General features: G+C 55.6%; 2 protein-coding genes across 3 annotated transcripts; both read left to right on the top strand.

Annotated features, from left to right (window-relative positions):
• The first annotated feature begins 66 nt into the window (after positions 1–66).
• On the top strand, positions 67–10,974 carry SLC25A14 (solute carrier family 25 member 14). 2 transcript variants are annotated; one of them, XR_010465779.1, is made up of 10 exons: positions 67–225; positions 294–441; positions 1,197–1,291; positions 3,121–3,206; positions 3,903–3,998; positions 7,569–7,693; positions 8,243–8,447; positions 8,747–8,882; positions 9,267–9,347; positions 10,515–10,974. XR_010465779.1 is itself a non-coding variant. In XM_065028174.1 (9 exons), the coding sequence occupies exons 1-9, from the start codon at positions 162–164 to the stop codon at positions 10,554–10,556; spliced, it is 873 nt and encodes a 290-aa protein (XP_064884246.1). In that variant the 5' UTR covers positions 68–161; the 3' UTR covers positions 10,557–10,974. The 2 variants fall into 2 exon arrangements, 1 of the variants encoding a protein (XP_064884246.1); XM_065028174.1 differs by lacking the exon at positions 8,243–8,447 and having other exon boundaries at positions 68–225.
• A 2,894-nt stretch (positions 10,975–13,868) lies between these two features.
• GPR119 (G protein-coupled receptor 119) lies at positions 13,869–15,136 on the top strand. The gene has a single exon (XM_065028171.1). It carries the CDS (start codon positions 14,008–14,010, stop codon positions 14,986–14,988), a length of 981 nt encoding a protein of 326 aa, XP_064884243.1. The 5' UTR covers positions 13,869–14,007; the 3' UTR covers positions 14,989–15,136.
• The last annotated feature ends 1,362 nt before the right edge of the window (positions 15,137–16,498 follow it).

The following is a 16,498-nucleotide window of genomic DNA, read 5'->3' as shown; positions in this document are numbered from 1 at the left end:
GGGGCGCTGGGCGGGCTGTTGCGGCGCTGGGAGCCGGGCGCGGGTTCGGGAGGGCCGGTGACGGGCGCGGTTGTGGCGCGGCCAGCAGGGGGCGTCCGCCCTCCCGCCCCTTCCCCGTGCCCTCAGCGCTTCCGGTTCCGGCCGGCCCGCCCCGCCATGCCATGTCCGCGCTCAACTGGAAGCCGTTCGTGTACGGCGGGCTCGCCTCCATGGTGGCCGAGTTCGGTGAGGCGGCGGGGGCCGGGGCGGGCTGGGCGGGCCCGGCGGGCGCTGACCGGCCGCTCTCCCCGCAGGCACGTTCCCCGTGGACCTCACCAAGACGCGGCTGCAGGTGCAGGGCCAGAGCGCCGACGCGCGGTTCCGCGAGGTCCGGTACCGCGGGATGTTCCACGCGCTGTTCCGCATCTGCCGGGAGGAGGGCGGCCGGGCGCTCTACTCGGGGTGAGTCCCGCGGGCTCCGTTTCCCCGCCGCTGCCACCCCGAGATCCGGCGCTGAGCGCCGCGGGGCCGGGCGGCGGTGCTGCCGAGCAGCCGGGAACTGCCCGGGGCGGGGAGCGAGGGAAGGGCGAGGGCTGCGGGGCTGCCAGCCGGCCGGTCACCGCGGAGGGGACGCGGGGGGGACCCCAGGGGCTGCTCGGGCACCCGGGGGTGTTCACAGAATCCCAGAGTGTCAGGGGTTGAAGGGACCTGGAAAGCTCATCCAGTGCAATCCCCCCATGGAGCAGGAACACCCAGATGAGGTTACACAGGAAGGTGTCCAGGCGGGTTGGAATGTCTGCACAGAAGGAGACTCCACAACCCCCTGGGCAGCCTGGGCCAGGCTCTGCCACCCTCACCCCCAACAAGTTTCTCCTCAAATTTAAGTGGAACCTCCTGTGTTCCAGTTTGCACCCATTGCCCCTTGTCCTGTCACTGGTTGTCACCAGAAGAGCCTGGCTCCATCCTCCTGATACTCCCCCTTTCCATATTGATCCCCAGGAATGAGTCCCCCCTCAGTCTCCTCTTGTCCAGCTCCAGAGCCCCAGCTCCCTCACTGTTTCCCTGTCTGCCTGGCAGAGATGGGCGTTGGGAGCAGAGGGGTGTTTTCCTTGGTGCCCAGCCCGAGCTCGGCCCCGCAGGGTTTGGGGGCTGGTTGGGTCTGTGACGGGCCCACCACACTGGCTGGGTTCAGCTGTCTCATTTGTTCCTCTGCTCAGGATCGCCCCGGCGTTGCTGAGACAGGCGTCGTACGGCACCATAAAGATCGGCATTTACCAGAGCTTGAAGCGGCTGTTTGTAGATCGGATGGAAGGTCAGTGCCAGGAAACGTGTCAGCACAGGCACGTCTCCTCCTGCCAGCGGTTCAGCGTGAAACCTCGTGCTCTCTGTGCTGTGTGGTTTTGCTCACACCTTTCCTTGTCCTTCCCAGTTATGGATTCCCACAGAAGCGGAGTTCTTGTTACTTCGCACTGTGGTTTTGTTTGTATGGTAATAGCAAGGGTAGATTCAGTACAGATGTGAATTAGTCCCCAGGTCTGTCCTTTCCCCAGCCTTTAGCTCTCTTTGCAACGTCAGAACCAAAAAAATGGTATAGCTGGCCTTGGCTCATCTCTCCTTTCTGATTAGTCTCAGGGAAGACATCACATCCCATCACTCTGTCAGATGTGGACATGGATCGAAAGCTTCTGTAGCGAGTCCTTCTGGGAGCCTTTGAGTCTTCATGCCTGAACACAGCATATGTGGATAGAAATTGTGCTGTCCAGCCCTTTAGCTTTGGCTCCAGCTGCAGAGATGGGACACTGCACGTGCCCTGACCTGTGCACCTTGTAACTGAGGCCTCTGCGGCTGCTGTGTAGGGACTGGATCCCAGAATCCCAGAGTGTCAGTGGTTGGAAGGGCCCTGGAAAGTCCATCCAGTGCAATCCCCCCATGGAGCAGGAACACCCAGATGAGGTTACACAGGAAGGTGTCCAGGCGGGTTGGAATGTCTGCACAGAAGGAGACTCCACAACCCCCCTGGGCAGCCTGGGCCAGGCTCTGCCACCCTCACCCCAAACAAGTTTCTTCTCATATTTAAGTGGAACCTCCTGTGTTCCAGTTTGCACCCATCACTGGTTGTCACCAGAAGAGCCTGGCTCCATCCTCCTGACACTCCCCCTTTCCATATTGATCCTCATTAGTGAGGTCATACCAGAAGCCTGGTGTGTGTTGACAGAAGGAGCACTGAGATCTGCATGTGCAGTTTTAAACCTTGGTGTGACACAAGTGGATATTGTAACGCAGTTCCGACCTGGGAAGGTGGTCGGGGCCGGTCAGCAGGGCAGTGGGAGGACTGGGAAGCACAGTGCACTAGGGCTTCTTTCCAGGACCTGCTCTGTTCTTGTAACACCTCTCCCGTGCCTGGTTCTGTGCATGTACACAGGCCCACACGTCTCTCCTCGCTCGCTGTTGCAGCGTTTCCAGCTGTGAGTACTGTTCTCTGAATGTTTGTCTCCCTACAGGCCTGGGGCAGCCAGTGGCCTGGTCTCCTCGGGGAAGTGCTGTGGTCAGTACCAGCAAAGGGCTGTGCCTTTTCCCAACGTAACCATCACCCTAATACTGGGCCTGGAAGTCTTGGATTATTCCACCCCCCACCCCTGGGACTAATTGCATCTAACTTTCTCTGCCTGGGTCACCTATTCTCTGTGTTCTCAAGGTGGCTGCATGTTCTGAGCGCAGCCAGCTGGGGCTCCTGATCGAAACAAATTGGTCTCAGGTTGCCTTGAGAAGAGTTGGGTTGCTCCTCTTGGTCTCCTTCTGTCTTGGCTTGTCTATATCATGAGAAATGCATCACTGGACACTGATAATTGTTCAAAATTTTCATGTATCATGGTCTCTCCTTGTCTGATCAGCTATACTCATCAGTACGACCCGCTTCTCCCTGAGAGCGTGTTGCTGAGTGTTTCAGCTGCTGCTTTCTGTCTCCGGCAGGTGTGGGACAGATTTGCCATGAGCTGGCGGTTGCTGGCCAGTCTCTGCTCCTGCAGCTTCATGTGATTTGCAAACTGAGCTGCTCTGCTCTTCTCGCTTGTTCAGTACAACCTCTGCACCCACCTGCTCTTTGGATCTTTAGGGTTTGACTCTTTTTTTTCTTGATTGCAGATGAAACGTTGCTAATCAATGTGATCTGTGGAGTGGTTTCAGGGGTGATCTCCTCTGCAATTGCCAACCCAACAGATGTGCTGAAGGTGAGAAGTGCACCTGGCCAGAGGCCACTCCTGGCTGCTGTGGTTGACACGTGCAAGCTGCTGGTTCCAGGGAAGGTGCAGCTCTCCCAGCTGCACCGAGGGGCTCTCTGACCCGCGGCTGACATTGGTCCTGCTAATTTGGGGTTTTTGTGAATGGGAACCGAAGCCCAGGGCAGTATACAGATTTTAAATACTGCAGCTTTGAAAGATCATGGAATCAGTTATGGCAAGGGGCTGTTACCTTAAGTGGATAACGTGAGCCGGGTGGTAGCCAGCGATTCATCAAACCTCCTTTGCTCACTCTGCTGTGCTTTGCTGCTGCTGCCGCAAAGTCCTGCGTGGTACGTGGAGTGACCAGAGTCCCCCTGCCCCCTCCATGCCCTGCTGTGCGGTTACTGGGGTCAGGGTAGCTCTGGAGAACATCCCCGCACGCCTCCCTGTGTGGATCAACCTCCTCGGGCTGCTGGCAGAGCGGGAGGGCCTTGCCTGTCACTTCTCTGTCCCAGCTGGGTTTTGCACTGTGCTTCCACCCTGCTCCTTGCCCACCTTGTCACGTGCTGCGTGGTTCGCGGGGGGACACGCGGGTGGCAGTGGCTGCTCGGAGTTGGTTGGTTGTTCCTTGTACCAGGAGGTGCAGGGAGCTGGTACCCCTGCCCTCCTGGGGTGTCATCCCGCTGACTCTCGTGTTTCTTGCAGATTCGAATGCAGGCTCAAGGCAGTTTGTTCCAGGGTGGCATGATCGGCAGCTTCATCGACATCTACCAGCAGGAGGGTACCCGAGGCCTGTGGAGGGTGAGCACCAGCTGCTAGGACCCCCACACTAGTAGCAGAACTAACAGCTTCCTCAACTCATTTGCTACACTCAGGTGCAGCTCTTGAAGAGAACTGTGAACCAAGGGTGGTAGAAAGGTTATGGTTCAGGTTACTGGACAAACAGAAGCACGTCTGTGGTGGAGATGGGGTCTGTGCTAAGGCAGCATCAGCACTGGGCTGGGCACACCTGGTGTATAGGACTGAGGCTGGTGTCCTCATAGGGCAGCAACCATCTCTGTGCTGGCACTGCTGAGGCCAAACCTCAAATCCTGGGCTTGGTTTTGGGCCCCTCACGCCAAGAAAGCCCTTGAGGTGCTGGAGCGAGTGGAGAGAAGGGAACGGAGCTGGTGAGGGGCTGGAGCACAAGTGTGATGGAGCGGCTGAGGGACCTGGGGGGTTCAGCTGTAGAACAGGAGCTGAGGGGAGACCTTCTGATCTCTGAACTGCCTGAAAGGAGCTTGGAGCCAGGGGGGTCGGGCTCTGCTCCCCAGGAACAAGCGCCAGGAGCGGAGGAAACGGCCTCAAGTTGTGCCAGGGGAGGTTGAGGTTGGATGTGGGGAACAATTTCTTCCCCAAAGGGCTGTGGGGCATTGGAACAGGCTGCCCAGGGCAGTGCTGGAGTCACCATCCCTGGAGGGCTGGACAGACGGACATGAGGTTCTTAAGGACATGGGGCAGTGCCAGGGCTGGGTTGTGGTTGGACTCGATGATCTTTGCCAACCAAAAATGATTCTGTGTGTCCCTTGAATGGCCCAGCACTGGGGGCTGGATCCTCTCCGTGTTCTGCCTTGGGAAGGATGCTCAGCCTGGTGCATCTTGGATTCAGCTGCACTGTGCACAGTGAGCGGGGTGATGTACCAGCTGTGGAACGTGGGCGGCTGCACGCCTCATGTGGAGGAGGAGGAATTCTTCCAAGTAACCTGGGAGACACTAATGATAATAACTTTCTCAAGTTCCAAAGGGACAAAATTACCCGGTGTCTCTGCCTATTCAGTCTTAGACCCCTGGAAACTTCCCCTCTGAGCGTGCAAGGAGTAGGACGGAGTGGTGCCTTTTGGGGACGCTGGTGGTGTAAGGCTTTGGGCTTGGCCGATGGGAGCTACCTGTGCTCAGGCCTCACCGTTTGGATTTTAGCGGCGGTTCTTTGGCTTTTGTTAGAGAACCTCACTTTGTTCTGCTACTACAAGTCTTCCACACTCTCAGTTACCCAGCAGCCTGCCAAGTCAGGCCTGGGAAGCACAGAATCCCAAGGGGTTTTTTCAGGCGACAGTCTGATCTCTCCCTTTTATGGTCCCTGAAGTCTGTCACAGAAAGAGCTGTTGCAGTGCGGGAAGGGGAGGGGGAGTCAATCAGCTGCCAGGGGTGGGTGACACAGTATTTCCTTTGAGATTATTGTTGCTTTCTAGACAAGGACACACAACAGGGGAAGAGAGACTAGAAAAGAAGTGAAACCCTCTATGTTGCAGACGTGTGCTGCAGACAGGACATGATGCAGAGACAGATCAGACTCGAGGCAGATCACACTGTGTCACACTGTGTCACACTGTGTCACACTGTGTCACACTGTGTCACACTGTGTCACACTGTGTCACACTGTGTCACACTGTGTCACACTGTGTCACACTATGTTTGGGATTGGAAGGGACCTGGAAAGCTCATCCAGTGCAATCCCCCCATGGAGCAGGAACACCCAGATGAGGTTACACAGGAAGGTGTCCAGGCGGGTTGGAATGTCTGCACAGAAGGAGACTCCACAACCTCCCTGGGCAGCCTGGGCCAGGCTCTGACACCCTCACTGGGAACAAGTTTCTTCTCAAATTTAAGCGGAACCTCTTGTGTTCCAGCTTGATCCCATTACCCCTTGTCCTATCATTGTTTGCCACCGAGAAGAGCCTGGCTCCATCCTCATGGCACTCACCCTTTATATATTTATAAACATTGATAAGGTCACCCCTTAGTCTCCTCTCCTCCAAACTAAAGAGACCCAGCTCCCTCAGCCTTTCTTCATAAGGGAGATGCTCCACTCCCTTAATCATCTTTGTTGCCCTACGCTGGACCTTGTCCAGCAGTTCCCTGTCCTTCTGGAACTGAGGGGCCCAGAACTGGACACAATATTCCAGATGGGGTCTCACCAGGGCGGAGTAGAGGGGAAGGAGGACCTCTCTCGATCTACTAGCCACCCCCCTTGTAATACACCCCAGGATGCCATTGGCCTTCCTGGCCACAAGGGCACAGTGCTGGCTCATGGTCATCCTGTTGTCCACCAGGACCCCCAGGTCCCTTTCCCCTACACTGCTCTCTAATATGTAATTTCCCAACCTATACTGGAACCTGGGGTTGTTCCTGCCCAGATGCAGGACTCTACACTTTCCCTTGTTAAATTTCATCAGGTTATTCCCCGCCCAACTCTCCAGCCTGTCCAAGTCTCTGGATGGCAACACAGCCTCTGGCGTGTCAGGCACCCCTCCCAGCTTAGTGTCATCAGCAAACTTGCTGATAGTGCACTCTATTCCCTCGATCCCAGTGATCAAGCCAGTCTTGCTGCTCTCTGATCTAGTACAACCACCGCCTCCTCCCTCCAGTCTTCCCTCATGCTGAGGCAAAGATGTTTGTGCTCACCGGTCCCCCCAGTTCTGGCATTTATCTTGTGGGGATGTTCGAGCTGCCAGGACTGGCTCAGGCAAGAACCCAGGAGGAGACCGTCAGGTGCTGCATTAGCACAGCGGGATGGGACAGCAAGAGCTGTAAACCTGGAAAGTACTTTTACTTCTTAGAGCTGCTTGGTTTTGTGTGGTGAGAAAGCTGCCGTCCTGATGGGCTGGCTCGTAATTCAGCCACGTGGAAGGGTCCTTGCCCATCCTGGTGACCACAGGGCTCTTCCATGATGTCTCCCTGAGTCTGGGGTGGTGTTACAGTTCTGTGAAATGGTCCAGCTCCGCAGTGCTGCCAATAAATGTTTGCATATATTTTTACCTGATCCCTTATGTGGGGTTTGCTGGGGTATTTCTCAGACAGAAGGTAACTGGTTCCTCTTACTTAAGCTCATAGTTGTTCCAGGAGCTGTCTTGCCAGATCCCAAAGCAATGTCCTGCCAGCAGCAACTCCTTTAATACATGAAAACCTCCTAAGTCATAAACAAGGCAGATGCTCTCTGCTGTTACATAGCAAGGAAGACCTGGAGCCACACCTGGCTCCTTAAGCACTGCTCCTCTTGTGGCACAGGATCTTCTCTGGTATTGAAGTTGCTGGGAGAAGATGAGTGGGTTATAGCCCGATTTCTGTGCGCTACTGGCGGGGAGGAGAGAAGCAGCGTGTGGTTAATCTCCCTGGAGTAACGCTGCCAGGTGGAGGAATCCTCCTTGGCTATGGAGTAAAGTTGAGAGGCAGTGAGCTGGTCTGCCTGGGGAGCTACAGCTGCAAGATGGGGCAAGGAGGATACAAGGTAGACTGGCAGCAAAACGCCCCTGAGAGGAAGCTGAGGGGAGATGTCACAGCAGCTGCGTCCCCAGGCGGCAGTTTGCGCTTGTGACTGGTGTTTGTGCTCCGCAGGGTGTTCTCCCGACAGCTCAGAGAGCTGCCATCGTGGTCGGGGTGGAACTGCCGGTCTACGACATCACCAAGAAGCACTTAATTCTGTCAGGCCTGATGGGTGACACCATCTTTGCCCACTTCGTGTGAGTATTTGCTGCAGCTGCTGCGCTCCCCAGGCTTGGCAGGGATGTGAGGCAGAGGAGCGAGACTTGTTCATAGAGCAAGTGCTCTGGAGCTGCAGAGAGCAGGCTGGTACTTCTGAGGGATCTGCAGTGTCAGCTGGAGCAGCTCAAAATGACCAGCAGGTATCCCCAGAGAGACTTTGGTGGAGAAAGAACCCAGCAGACATCCTTTGGTGACGTGAAACGTCTGCTTGATTTCAGCTTGCGGATGACCCCAAATGCTGTTGCTCTGTGTCTGTGCCCTGGTGTGAGCAGGGCAGGAGTTGTGGGTGCGTGACTGCCCGTAGCGATCAGCTGAAACTGCTGCTCCAGTGTGAGTTCCTCGTCTGTGCAGACGCTGCCAGCTCGCAGCCATTGCTGTCAGGGCTTTGTGAGGTGAACAGAGCTTTGCAACGCTGACAAGACCCTGAGCAATCTGACCAAGTTTGGACGTCGGCCTACTCTGAGCAGGGGGTGGGTTAGAAACCTCCCGAAGCCTTTTTCACCTACATTTTCCTGTTCTTCTGGCAGACGCTTTAGCTGGAGGTGCTGCAGTGCTTCTCTTGGGTTTGCCTGCTGTGGGCTGAAGGTGACAAGCACTAGACCAGACGTGGAGGGAGGAGAGTAGCAGCTGCATGCTCCCTCTTGCTGCCTTTGCTCTTCCTCCCTCCTTCCCCGCCCCGAAGAAGTGTTTGCTCTGGTGAAAAGGATGTGCGCTTCCACGAGGCTGCCCCAGGTCTGTGCCACCTTGACAGCGCCCGGAGACCCTTGCTGGACCTGCCCACGTGGGGCCCAGCGGTGGGCTCTGATGGGGTCTTAATGACACAAAGCAGAGCGTGGCCCCTCCCCAGCTCTCGAGGGTCCCGAGGTGTATGGCTTCTGCTTCTGCCCGTTTTATGGGTGCAGCTAATGTTTATTGCTAAAGGCCTGTCAGAAAATCCAGTGAAAGATATGCTCTTGTGCGTATGTCGAGGCTCGTGTGAGCCAGCGCGGCCGTGTTCAGAGCTGTTCTCTCCTGTTCCGGTGCGCGTGTAGGTCCAGTTTTACGTGTGGGCTGGCTGGGGCCATTGCCTCCAACCCTGTGGACGTGGTGCGGACACGAATGATGAACCAGCGGGCGATCGTGGGCAGCACGGAGCTCTACAGGGGCACTCTGGATGGCCTGGTGAAGGTAAGCACGTGAGAGGGGGGCAAAGCCCGGTCTTTAGGAGACTGGCTGGATTCCAGCACCACTGGTAGGAGCAGTTAAATTCTACAGCAACAGAACATGCTCATCAGTGAGTGTGTTTGGCAAACCAGGGAAAGGCCTAGAGTCACTTTCCTGAGGTCGCCATCAGCTTGAACATCCTCCAAACCTTATGGGACAGAACTTTGTCAGTGATGCAGTTCGATGAGCTTCGTATACTGTGAGACTTCCCATAACTGCATCTCCCCTGGCCTGTCTGCTTATTGCAGCAGCTGTAAAGGTCTGTTATATCACGGGTGGCATTAGGGAGATGGGCAGAACATGGACCTGGTGCATCTCATAATTGATCTGTCTCTTCTCTCCTCCCAGACATGGAAGAGCGAGGGCTTCTTTGCACTCTATAAAGGCTTCTGGCCCAACTGGCTTCGGCTGGGTCCCTGGAACATCATTGTATCCTTCAGTGTGCTGCTGCGAGGTTGTGGGTATGGACAGGTGGGGAAAACCAAGCTGTGAAGGGAAAAAACCCCCACACTGATCGGCACCCCTTTGCCTGCCCTGCAGCAGCACAGAGCAGACCCTGCCTGGGGACAGACATGAGCTGCCACGTGGCGGCTGCTGATTCAAATGCCAGAAAATGCCACTGGTTGTGGCTGCTGCTTGTGCCAGCTCTGGGTGGCCAGTGCAGGGCACGGCTGCTTTCCTGCAGGGTGAGCGCTCTCAGATGTTGGATTGAGACTTTCCCCTTGGCCGGAGCTGCGGGAGGTGCTTCCCTGGTCAGCGCCTGCTCCGTGGGTGAAGCCTGGGGAGTGTTCTCCTGCTCTGAGATGGGTGCTGACCTGCTCTGCAGGACCAGCGCTTCTCTGTTGCTGTGCGAGATTCTTCTTGCCCTCTGAAACTGTGTGCAGGATTTATTTTAAAGAAGTCCCAGTCTGGGGTTAGAGCCACCTCAGTTTGTCAATGGTTTAGGCAAGCCTGGGCCAGTTTGCTTCGGGGTCATAGAATCCCAGAATGTCAGGGGTTGAAGGGACCTGGAAAGCTCATCCAGTGCAATCCCCCCATGGAGCAGGAACACCCAGATGAGGTTACACAGGAAGGTGTCCAGGCGGGTTGGAATGTCTGCACAGAAGGAGACTCCACAACCCCCTGGGCAGCCTGGGCCAGGCTCTGCCACCCTCACCGGGAACAAGTTTCTTTTCATGTTTAAGTGGAACCTCGTGTGTTCCAGTTTGCACCCATTGCCCCTTGTCCTGTCACTGGTTGTCACCAGAAGAGCCTGGCTCCATCCTCCTGACACTCCCCCTTTCCATATTGATCCCCATGAATGAGTCCCCCCTCAGTCTCCTCTTGTCCAGCTCCAGAGCCCCAGCTCCCTCAGCCTTTCCTCACACGGGAGATGCTCCACTCCCTTCAGCATCTTGGTGGTCAGCCCTGGCGGCTCGTCCCACAGCTCTCCCTTCCACTCGTGCAGGTGGGTTGGTGCTGCCTGCAAGATGGGATTCCCCACATTTGTCTTCAGCCGTACCGTGCTGATGCTCTACCTGCCACAGCCTGGGTGTGTCAGGAGCCCCAGTGCAGCTGCCTTACGTATTTGGCCCAATTCCTTGACATTCCTGTCAGTTTTTTATCACATACGAGCAGTTGAAGCGACTTCCATTCTGACAGCTGGCTTCATTTCACGAGAGTCATCTTGCAGACTTGCAGCAGAGCGCTTTGCTGCAGCCTTCCTCTTCATTTCACCATCCCCATGTCTTGATGTTTTGGTCCACGTGGGTCTGGGCTCTCCCCCAAATGCATGGTCCCTGGAGCATGATCTGGCCGACGTGTAACTGGGAGGCTGATGGTGGGTGCTGCATGTTGTTTCCCGCAGAGGCGAGTATTACCGGTGTACAAGTGTCTGGGCCTGAAGCGATATCTTCTGTGAAGATCCGTGCATTCCAGTGGCCTTTTGGTGCAGCTGTGGTTTGTTGTTGGGTGCGTGTGCGTTTCTGTGCCCGCAGGGCGAGGCTGGAGGCTGGGAAGGGGTGCTGTCGTGTTTTCTTGCAGAACCGTAACCTCATTAAATTATTTATTGACTGGATGGCCTGAGCTTGTGTTCGTTCAGATTTACTGCAGGTATATTCCAGAGCAGATGGTTTGTCTGCCCTTGGAGAGAACAGAAGCTATTTTTTCAGCACACTACATAAATATTTCTTCCCCCAAATATATGTATTTATAAAAGCAATCTTTAGGCTTCATTACAATAAAAATGTTTCTAAAACAAAGTTTAATTGTTAATGTCAGAAAATATCGGTTTTATAAAACCTCATTCTCTTCTTGTTTATATTATTTATGCTTATATCATTTTTAAAGGAAGGTAATACGATTTAAAGCTGAACTCGGATGTCCCACTACGTTAAAACTTGCTCTTATGTCCCTACCCTCGTTGCTCTTTGTAGGATGGCGTCAGTGTGGGTGATGGCCCGTTGTGACACAGCAGCGTGTCCTGCCTGGCCGTGCTGGGCTTTCCTCTGCACGCTGCACAAGGGATGCTCAGCCCAGCCCAGGCTGCACAAACAAAAGAGCATTGTTTGCCAAGGCATCGCTGCCTTGTACCAGCTGCGGGCACCATGATGGTGACTCCGGTCACGCCTCCAACAGCGATATCGCTGCAGCTCAGTAGGCTGGGAGGATCCTTTTCACAATTAAACTGTATTTACAAGAAAGGGGGAGCAGTGGATTGAAGGGAAGTAAATACATGGTGGGTGAATACAAGTCTATTGGAGAGAAGAATTTTGTTACGGTTTAAGGCAAGGTGGCAATAAACCGCGGCAGACGCTCCCTGTTATCCCCTTTACCTCCCGCCACCCCTTCCTTTAGGTCGAAAAGATGATAAGAAAGATAAGGGGAAAGGAAGAGAGACTTAGACTTGAAGTTGGAGAGTTTTAAAGGGTTTTACTAATGCTACTAATAGATAGAGAATATATGTACAAAACGTACAAACCCAATGTAAGTGCTGGATGTGGCGCTGGCGGCACTCAGCAGCAGAGCTGGGCTGCGGGGCTGGCCGAAGTCCCGGGCCGGACTGCACAGCAAACTGGAACCTGGGTGCAGGATGCAGGGCCTGAGGCCTGTGCATCACAGGCAGACAGACAGACAGACAGGGGCCTCTCTGGATGCCGGCCATGGGCGAAGAGAGACAGACGCTGTGATCACCCTCTTGTATAGGGGGTATGACAATTACGGGATGGAATACTTGCGTTGGTCAGTTCCAGTCACATGCTCCATCCACCCCTCCTCAAACACGCCCCTCTCACAACGGAACGGGGGAAAACTTACCAGTCTTTCTTAGCTACCATTGTAATAAATCTAAACATGAGATTCTTCAGCATTCCATTGGTCTCTTATCAGCATCTTAGGAAAAATACGCAGCTAAAACTCAGAAAAGTGCAGCCACTTAGAAGAACTGAGCTGAAAGAAAAACCACTAAAAAGAGAGCCGGTCTTGTTTTTAACAAAACCAGGACATATTTTAACTGCAGTTCATTACATTCTTTTGGTTTTCTTCAGTGTCATCATAGTTCACCTCCAGCAGGGAGCAAACCCCAAAACCCCTTCCCTGTCCCTGGTGGGGTGTGGAGGAGAATCGGGAAACAAAAGGCTTTGCGGTCTCCTACCTGCACCCGTCTGGCAGACGCACTGCACCCTCCCTGCCCCCTTACAAAATTCCAGACCAACAGACCACCATGGTCGTGCACACACATCCCGCGGTCGACAGACAACAATGAGACGCCTCGGTTGAGAGAAGTGTCCGGACCACAGCTCACATTCGGGTAGGGTAGGAGACACCCGTGGCGTTGGTGTCCTCGGAGCAGTGGGTCTGCGCTGGAAGAGTCTCCTCCTCAGACTGGGAGGCCGTCCAAGGTAAGTTCCTCAAGGACTGAGATGCCTTGTGAAACCCGTGAGAGATCTGGGTACCCTGGAGAGTCCTCGCTTCTTATGAGTGGGAGGATGTGCATTTTGAGTCGTCATTCTAGAGTTTTGGGATCCCTTGAGTTTGAATTGGCTGGGTAGTAATTGAACTCCTAACCGGCATCTGGATCTGTGGTTTATAATACTGTCAGAGCGCTGAATAATTTTTGATAAACCACATTTCTAGTTGGTATTTTCCACTAAATAGCTCTGTTTGGAACAAAGTCTGTTCGGAGCTCTTTGCCCACCTAAACTGATTCTTGGGGTGCCAAGGATGTGCTGGCCTCCTGGGCTGGCAGGCATTTACCCATCTGTATTTTAGCAGACATCTCTTGTCAGTACTGTTCCTGTTGCAACCAGGTTTGCCTTTATGGCTGTTGTTCCTCTGGTCCCTGCGGGAAGAGGCCGCCCTGGGTCCGGCAGTGACCCCCGTTGAGCCCCACGAGCTGTGTCACCTACACACGCCAGCGGGGCTGGGCATTTGGAACTCGTGTTTGCTTGTCCCCTGTCACTAGCGTCTGTGCCAAAGCAGGACACTGGCTCAGCTCGGGCCCTTGGAAACTGTAATTCCAGCTAAACAGAGAGCTGGGGGTTTCATCTACGGCGCAGCTCTCAGCCACGGCATCCTGCCGTAACCAGATCCATCAGCCAACCCCATCACGGACTATTCCAGCTACGTCAGCACTCCCCAGCCCAGAGCTCGTGTCTCTGGGACACAAGGTGCTTCACAGGGCAGTTTGGAGGGTCCCAGACCCAGCAGCCTTCCAGAGGAGCTTCGGGAGCTCCCGCAGCACCCCAGTTACACGACAAAGCCAGCATCTTTCTCAGCTTCCCAAGGCTGGGACGTGGCCACCACCCCGTGTTCCACTGCGGCAGCTTCCTGCCCAGGTGCTCGTTGCTCACCCTCTGCTCCAGGGTTGTCTGGAAACGTGGCTGGAGGGGAGGGACCTCTGTGGGCACAGCAGGTACTGTGAATGCTCCGGTGCTTCTGGCAGAGCTCTGCTCCCGGCTGGAGAGACGCCACCGCACCCAGGGCTTTCACCGCAGAGCGAGGGGCTGCGCTCGCTGCTGAGCTGTTCGCGCCAAAAAGCCCCAGGTGAGGGATGCCCTAAAATCGTGCTGGGGACGTGCCGACCTTGGGCTGTGCCCTGCAGGGGACTGCCATGGCTAGCTTAGCCCTGGGAGCCATCCTCGCTGTGCTGGCCTCGCTCATCATCGCTGCCAACACGCTGGTGGCCATCGCTCTCCTTTGCCTCATCCTGAAGAGCGGCTCCAAAGGGCTCTATTTTGTCCTTAATCTCGCTGTTGCAGATGCCATGGTTGGCTTCACGGTTGTGGGTCTGGCCAAGGATGAGCTATCCCAGCCCCTTCAACCTTCCCAGGTCTTCTGCGTCCTGAGAATGGCTTTTGTGACCTCCTCTTCTGCTGCCTCTATCCTGTCCCTGATTCTGGTTGCGTGTGACAGGCACCTGTCAGTCAGGAAGCCTTTCCACTACGTCCAGCTGGTGACAGGCCTGAGGGTCGGGGTGCGCTTGGTGGTGCTCTGGCTGGTTGCTGGCATCATTGGCTTCCTCCCAGTCCTCACCCCGTGCTTTCAGAAGATCTCCACCCATAAGAAGTGCTCCTTCTTCGAAGTCTTCCACCCTGTCTACGTGCTCACCATCTTCTGCGTTGGCTTCTTCCCAGCGCTCTTTCTCTTCTTTTATCTCTACTGCGACATGCTGAAAATTGCCTCTGTGCACGTGCAGCACATCCGACAAGTGGAGCACGCAGGGCTGGCGGGGGGCTGCCCCCCGTCCCGCACCGCCAGCGACATGAAGGCCATGCGCACCGTGGCAGTGCTCATCGGGTGCTTCACGCTGTCCTGGCTGCCATTCTTCGTCACCAGCATCGTGCAGACTGTCTGTTCTGAGTGCTTGCCCTACAGAGTCATTGAGAGCTGGCTCTGGCTGCTGGGACTGTGCAACTCCCTCCTGAACCCGCTGCTCTACTCCTACTGGCAGAAGGACGTGCGGCTGCAGCTCTCCCAGCTGGCTGCAAGCGTGAAGAGGAGAATCCTCCTTCTCCTGGGGAAGGGCCACCGATTCCCTGGAAGAGCCGCCAAGTCTCTCCCCACTGTGTCCTGCCCACAGCTCCAGAACTGATACGGTAAGGAGCAGCTGTCGCAGGCTTTCCAGTCATCTCCAACGTTGTCACCATGAACTCGGGGCCTGTCAGCTGTGGAGGAGCTCACAGATGGGGTGGGACCTGGCTGCATGCTATTGCCAGACATCAGCATGGCCCAATTCCAGCCTGCCCACAGCCCCGCAGAGTCACAGCACGGCCCGTATTGCACCAGTCTCGGGCAACCCAAACTGCAGGTGCGTGGCACATGTGGGATTTTGGATTGTGTCTCCTGGCAGCAAGACTCAGCACTCGCTCCACAGGCTGGATCTTTGCCCCATTCCTGCCCAGCTGCCCCTGCCCTCCCCTCTGCCCGCAGCACCACCTCTCTGCTGCTTGCACAGCGTTTGCTTCGCTGCCTTTGGCTCCTGGCCCTGGCAGCAGAGGCTGGGAGGTGTGTGCACATCCTACACCTGTCCTGGACCACAAGTGCTCCCAGGTGCTGCCCTTCCTCAAACTAACTCGTGGTGCTGCAGCTGGAGTCTGGGCCATCCCCCAAACCTGCAGCTGGAGGGGCAGCAGGGTGTCCCCTGCTCGGGTCTGAGCGCTCGACCACGGCACTGGGGACACAGAGAAGGTTCCTGCTGTTCCTTGGCAGCAGCTCTGTCTGCACCGGAGCTGGCAGGGTGAGCGCGGAGCAGCCCTGGGCGCTGCACGCCCTGGAGAGGTGCAGGGCAGCACGGGCTGTGCTGTCGCTGTTTGGTTTGGGCTGTAAAGCGAGTTAATGAGTAACTGGCTGAACGCTGAGCTGTGGCAGGAGGAACAGCTGCTGTGGAAACAGGGAAAACCCCAGGCAGCAGGGCTGCTTTGTCTCACCGGGCCTGGATTTGGGACCACAAGGGTCCCTATGCACTGACACAGTCCCTTGGGAGCACGCAGCACCTCTGTGTGCTCTGGCACACTGCAGCGGTGGCCAGACTGCTGACCCTGCCAGAGGCTGTGATATTGAATTGCTTCTCGTAAAATAACATCCATTTAATCCACATGAAAAGAAAAATCTTAGAAGAGGCTTCTCAGCTAGGAATGCGCCCTTATCTTAAAATGAGGGCGCTATGCATGAAATAGCAGTTGTTTCCACCTCTGTCGTTTGCCCCACCAGCAGCCATGAAGGCTCAAGGCCATATCCAGAACCTGCCTTGGTCCCGAGGCCTTCCCCATCCTAATTAAAGAGACAAAAAGTAAAGTGTCTTTAAAAAATAAAGCAAACCGCAGGCTCTCTGTGGCATGTCTCTACCTGGGAAAGGCCCGAGACCAAATATGACGTGGCAGATGTGGTTCCTTGCTGTACAACACGGCACGAGCCTGAGAGCTGGCGCTGGCAGCGCGGTCCTGGCTCTGTGTGCAGCCTGTGCCCTGGAGGTGGCCCCGCGGGGCATGATGGAGCGGCCTGACTTGGTGACAGCACCAAGGCCACCTTCCGTTGCTGCATGACAGCCGGGCTGATCACCAGCAAGTTCAAGCTGCTAGTGTGGGAAGTGGCTTGACCCACTG

The sequence above is a fragment of the Columba livia genome, chromosome 12 (genome assembly GCF_036013475.1).
Source record: "Columba livia isolate bColLiv1 breed racing homer chromosome 12, bColLiv1.pat.W.v2, whole genome shotgun sequence".
Taxonomy (NCBI): Eukaryota; Metazoa; Chordata; class Aves; order Columbiformes; family Columbidae; genus Columba; species Columba livia.
Note: the sequence above shows the minus strand (reverse complement) of the source record. Positions and strands in the feature narration are given on the sequence as shown.

Bases quoted from the DNA above. Each gene is read 5' to 3' on its own strand.
- SLC25A14 (XM_065028174.1), top strand. From the start codon at position 162: ATGTCCGCGCTCAACTGGAAGCCGTTCGTGTACGGCGGGCTCGCCTCC. The intron at 3,999-7,568 runs GTGAGCACCAGC...TGTGCTCCGCAG, and splicing joins GTACCCGAGGCCTGTGGAGG to GGTGTTCTCCCGACAGCTCA. The intron at 7,694-8,746 runs GTGAGTATTTGC...GTGCGCGTGTAG, and splicing joins ACCATCTTTGCCCACTTCGT to GTCCAGTTTTACGTGTGGGC.
- GPR119 (XM_065028171.1), top strand. From the start codon at position 14,008: ATGGCTAGCTTAGCCCTGGGAGCCATCCTCGCTGTGCTGGCCTCGCTC.